Raw genomic sequence first — 6,256 nt, forward strand, 5'->3', positions numbered from 1 at the left:
AATGAATAATAAAGGATTACAACTATTCCATGTTGCATTATTTGAATGTATGTTTTTTTTTCCATAATCCATTGCACTTGTCTTGATCTTTTCTTTTATTCTATCACATTGAGATTGACTTTCAAAATATAAATATCCAAACCTTAGATTTGCATTTTTTTTTTAGTATAATCATCTTTTATCTCTTAAATATAACATAATGTTAACCATAGCTAGAAAATTAAAGAACCTTGTATTCATCTTTAATAAAAAAATCACAATTTAAATTTTTTAAATTTTTAAACAAAATAAAGATTGAACAAAAAAAACTTAACCCTCGGAATAATCTGAAAATCTTATATCTAGAATGTATCCTAGATGTCAAGTACGACGAGCATCCAAAATGTATCCTAGATTTATACAAATTCACAACGGTCGTCGTACTTTTATTATGTTTTGAACTCTGAAAATTGACGACGCTCGTCGTACTTGACATATTTGAAACATCGATGTGCGCGTACGAATTTATACAAATATCCACCGTACTTAATATAAAAGACACAACTTAATTTAAATAAAATTAGAGGCCGTGAAAAACATAAGCTGATCCTCTCGCTACTCCCGCCATTTATTTAACTACTTTTTTCTTTCTGGTATTTCCGTCTAATTACTTTCCAATTAGCCTTGGGATTTCCGTCTTCTGTCAGTCAGGTGTAATTCAGAGAATTCGCTTTGGCATTCAAAAATATGCAACTATAAATAAACAAACTTCCTTTATATGATTACAATGCTTTCTATAAGCTGAGAATATAAGCAGCAGACGTTTCATTAAGCATTGAAGGAGGCCAGAGAGTTATTCGAATATGAAGTTTGGGAAATGGTTTGAGCTTTTATTGCAGCAAATTTTGTCAGAATGGAGAGATCATTATATCTCTTATACCTTTCTTAAGAAACGAATCAAATTCATTGAAGCTACAAGAAATGATATAATCATGGGAGATTCAAATCCAGATTTTTTGAATACATATGAAGTGGACTTCATCAATTTGCTTAATGCTGAATTAGATAAAATCAACAAATTCATGGAGGAGAAGAGTAGAGAGTGTCATATACGTTTACAGGTACAATTTATCATGATTGTGTAAATTTTGGTTTCTTATGCTTAGTTTTTTATATAATTTTTCATACACTTTATTTGACTTAATGTTTCGATCCTAGCTCAAGATGGATATGCATGGAGCGTTATAAATCATTTTTTAGCAGTCAAATATTACAAGAATCTGAAATATACTATTCGATATAATTATGAAGACTAATGTATGACTATTCATGTGTTCAGACACTCAAAGGAAGGATAGAAAAGGTCAAGGATGGCCGTACCCAAGCCATGGTAGTGCACAATCATGGAAGAGAAGAAGTGGTTTTGCTGGGCAAAGATTTGGTAAACTTCCATGGAGAGTTGGTTCTTTTGGAGAACTATAGTCTATGGAATTTTACAGGTATTATTTTGAAATAAACATTTTCAAAAGGGTGTGATGGTTTTTATTTAGGCTATTCAAAGATCTAGGTTAAAAAAAACAAATATATAAGCTATTTTTTGAAAGTTTACTAAAAGTTTGAAATGTGCATATAAGATTGCAGAAAATTATTAAGAAGTATCATATAAGAATTGGTGCTTTCAAGGGAGAGAATTGCATTCCATGGACAAAATGTCAACTATTGTCTTTTGAAAATCTTAAATGAATGTAAATATATAAGCTATTTCTTGATAGTTTACTAAAAGTTTGAAATGTGCATATAGGATTGTGGAAAATTATTAAGAAGTATCATAGAAGAATTGGTGCTTTCAAGGGAGAGAATTGCATTCCATGGACAAAATGTCAACTATTATCTTCTAATGAATCTATATTAAAAATCTTAAATGAATGTGAAAGCATTTTGCAATGCTTCTTATATGTATTATTCTCTAGAAATGGTGAAGATTATGATAGCCTTACGAGAGACCTGTTTTCGAATCAGAATGAAAAAAATGTGTATAAAAGTGCAGTTATTGCTTTGCAAATTTTAAATAAGATGACCAAATTCAACTCGATATGTATTGACAATTAATCAATATAAATTGTAAAAAAAATATTACAATCATGTCCAAGTTATTTTGTCTATATGTACAAATTTAGAATTTTCTTAATTTCAATGAATCTTGTGGATCTCTTCAACATAAGGAGAAAATAATTCATTTGATTCTAGAAAACATTTGATTCTCTATTAGTTTTAATAGAATAATTTTATTATTAAGTAAAGATTTATGTGGATTATAATTGCATGAAAATAATATTTAATTGAGTGATTATTGAACTTGATAATTGAGTTAAGATTGATTATAAAATTACAAATAATAATGCTTGTAAAATTAAATGAGTTAAATAACACAAGTGACTATTACTATTAGGTTAACAAATTTAGAAGTAAAAAACTAAACAAATTTAAAGTAATATAGATTTGATTCAACCTAGTTAAGACACTCTTATGCCATTGCATGGTGTCTAGTGGTAGGATGGGATTGAATTGAAGATGACTCATATGAACCACCTATGATTGAGTTTATCCAAGGTTTTCCTATTAAATATAGGGCTCTCCGTTTGTTTTACCACTCCCCTTAAAGATACTTAACTAGAGAAAGAAGAATACAACCAATATTTGGTGCAACCATTAGCTAGTTGTTGTAAATTTATGATTTGATACATTAGTCTTTAATTATAACATTAGATTGATTTTGACTAAAATATATATCCCTGAACATGATAACAAAATTAAAAGAGAGTTCTAACCCTAAGCAATTATCTAAAGTTTCTTTATAATCTAAGTTAGCTCCTTTAAGATTCATATAGACCAATAATTATGTAGGATAATGATTGTTAAAGTAAAAATCAGTGGCCAAATATGATTTACAACCAAATTTTTTATTTCCGTAGTCTCTATTTTTTCTTCTTCTTTGTTTATGTATGTATATATGCATTTGAGTCCTTACCAAGGGTGTAATTGCTTATTGAACATCACTAGTGGCCAGCGAGAATATTTCATAAGTTAGATAATCAAAGACTTACTAAAGGATTTTATGATAATTCATAACAAACATATGTCATAGCATCCCTAGCGTACTAATGCTAATGAGGTGTTCAATAAAAAAATGGATAATGTATTAACTAAGGTCTATGATCAAAACATTATTGATTGAGATCTAAAGATTCTTATACTTGTTGGACCTATAAGACAACCTATAGGAGTTTGACAAAGTTTCATCCTCTGTACTTAGTGTGTGGCTCAGATCTAACACTTTTCATAGTGAACATGGTATCAAATCTAATATTAGTTGCAGTAGTGAATGATGATGAATCTATCAAGTAAAGACTACTAGAGTTGGAAAAATTAAACAAGAACAGCTTGAGTAACGTTAGAACTAAATAACTTTGAGCATGAACATATTTTTCCATTTTAGATTTTAAATGCATTAAAATTTTTGCTAATAGATATGAAATTTTAGTTAAATAATTGAAAAATATATAACATAATACAAAATTTAAGTTAAATAATTGAAGAAATTAAAGTTAATTCTAATGTTTTCTAAATATTTAATATTTAGATCTTTATATTGATTTTTTTAAATTATTTAATTGATTTAATTCTAAATTTTATATCAAACAAGAAAGAAGAATTTATTTTTATACAATAATTATTTTGACATTTAATAATATGTATAATTCTTTTCAATTATTTTAGAAAAATAATTAAATGGGTATTTGTAGATTTTTTCATAGACAAAAGTGTTTTTAGTTTAAATAAAAAAATAATGTGTATATATATAGAATTGAAAAAATGGCATCATCAAAAGGGCCATGACTTGCATATGTAGATCATCATTCATATATGTGTATGTGCATGTGCATGTGCATGTATATGTGTATGTGTATATGCATATGTATTTGTATATATATGTACATATGTAATAATTATTATAGACATATTATAGAAAAATGATATAATGTATATAATATTATATACATATATACACACACACATAATATATATGTATATAATAGACATATATTATGTGTATATATGCATAAACACATATATACACACACACACATATATATATATATGCATACACATACACACATATACATATGTCCACACACACACTTCTAGACTATGGATTAAAACGAATCAACAAGTTGATAGATTCAATAAAATATAATTATTTATCTATTGAAACACTTTTTTTAATACTATTGTTTTGTTCTTATTAGATACAATCGAGATAGGCCCCAACTATTACATAATTGCCACGCCAACGCACACAAAGACACTCACAAGTAGTGAGATCACCAAGAACACAAGAACCAGAAAAGGCAAACCCTTTTTTTAAATAGATACTTTTTACTAGAGCATCGAATTGACAGGAACACATTTCCCACCTAACAAAACTACTTAATCGAAAAAGAGGGGTTTGAGAAAGAACCCCAAATCATCTTTCAATGAAAACTCCTTGCACTATAGCTAAAGTAGCCAAGGAGAAGAAAGCAAACATTAGATTTTAAAAGATATTCTACAACCTTTTACCTGAAAGACCATCTTATCCAAGATGTATCCTTGGACAAAGGAGAAGACCACAAGAAGCTGGAGGTACCTAGAAACGGAACAATTAAGGAACAATTAACCAACCCAAAGAAGGAACCATGAGAGGATGAGGGGTTGTAGGGATAGAAGCATAAAACGAAGAAGAAAACAACATCCTTTAAAGGAAGTCCGGCACCAACACAAAAGAAAGTAAGAACGGAGCATAGCCCTCTTTGGTTAATCGTCTATAGGGTACCAGCCCTCAACATACAACCACATCCAATCCACTACTTGTAATACAAAACCAATTTCGAAAGGAAAACTATAATCTTGGAAAAATGCATCAATCCCCAAAGTAATAGACTCCACCTCAAAAGAAGTCTATGGAGGGAGGACTGGTAAAAGTACAGGAGATCCCACCAATGGTGGAGAAGACAACACACCAGACCCAACAAGACAAGAAGAGAGATACTCACCTTAGGAGCCCAACTAGGAAGAGGAGCCCAAATACACACAGCCCTCGACCAGATAATACCAATGTAGAAAGCATATTGGAGAACAGGGGCACCATTCCAAAGGGCCCACCACATGCTAGCATTAAAGGTGTCGAGCATCTCCACAACAAAAACCTGAGCCAAAACACAGTCTAAAACGCACGCAAGAAAAAAAAACAGGAGCCATAGGAGAAGCCCATATCAGGACACAAGACATCACGAAGAAAAGAACAAGCAGGAAGCGCTGAAACAATAGGGACCGAGCAGAGAAGCAAGGCCCACAAAGGGAAACCATCTCAAAAACCTCACCCGCAATGAGGAGTAAAATATCTCACAGCCCACAACCACATAGATTCCTCGTAGAATGTAGGGGCAGAATGTAGAAAAAGTCACCAAACAGAGTCAACAAGAACGACTCACAGATCCACAATAACCTCTTTTTGCACACACAGGCTTAAGCCAAAGCCCAACCCGTCCAACGCACACTCCAGATGGCTTAAATCACACAACGTGTCTCCTATTTTGGAAGGCTCCTGTTGGCACCCCGTACATGTGGGTTTTTTTGTTTTTATTTCCTCAGGCTTCCCTTGTGTTGGTTTCCTTCTGTGGATGGTTGGATTTGAGTTGGTGTCCTGTCAGATCTGCCTGTGTTTGGTGGTCTACGATCTTGTGTCTGTGCTATGGAGGCCAACTTTTTTGGGTTCATAGGACTCTCGCTGGTATTTTTTATGCGCATGAGTGGTTGTTCGTGCCTCATCTTCTTGGGCCTTTTTCTACTCCCTAATGGATGGCTGTTTCTTCTAGCCCAGCTTGGGGGGCCTCTGTTCTCTGGTTAACAGTGGGTGTGGGTTGCTTGCAACGAGATGCCCTATCTTGGGTTGTGGGGATGCGGATTTTCTTTGTCTCTCCGTCGTGGTGTGCACTAGACTGTGCGGGCAAGTCTTAAATCAGACGTACTAAGCAACATATTAAGTCTAGAGAATGTTAGCGAATTATGAATGTTTAATATTTTTAAGTCTAAAATTCAGAGCTTAGTGTGTGTGATTTAAGCAATCCGAGAGCGCAAACATCCAAGCCTTACCCAAAAAATCACGGGGAAAGGCTGATCCATCCTCATCTCGATCCCTATCTTTGCTTTCTCCCTCCCCATCTACAAAATCCTTAAG

The 6,256-nt window shown here is 32.3% G+C and overlaps 1 protein-coding gene across 1 annotated transcript; it reads left to right on the plus strand.

Annotated features, from left to right (window-relative positions):
• The first annotated feature begins 842 nt into the window (after positions 1-842).
• On the plus strand, positions 843-6,050 carry LOC131857714 (SPX domain-containing protein 1-like). Its single transcript, XM_059210419.1, has 5 exons — positions 843-1,100; positions 1,319-1,478; positions 1,781-1,858; positions 5,730-5,809; positions 5,895-6,050. The coding sequence occupies exons 1-5, from the start codon at positions 843-845 to the stop codon at positions 6,048-6,050; spliced, it is 732 nt and encodes a 243-aa protein (XP_059066402.1).
• The last annotated feature ends 206 nt before the right edge of the window (positions 6,051-6,256 follow it).

This window comes from Cryptomeria japonica, chromosome 8 (genome assembly GCF_030272615.1).
Source record: "Cryptomeria japonica chromosome 8, Sugi_1.0, whole genome shotgun sequence".
NCBI lineage: Eukaryota > Viridiplantae > Streptophyta > Pinopsida > Cupressales > Cupressaceae > Cryptomeria > Cryptomeria japonica.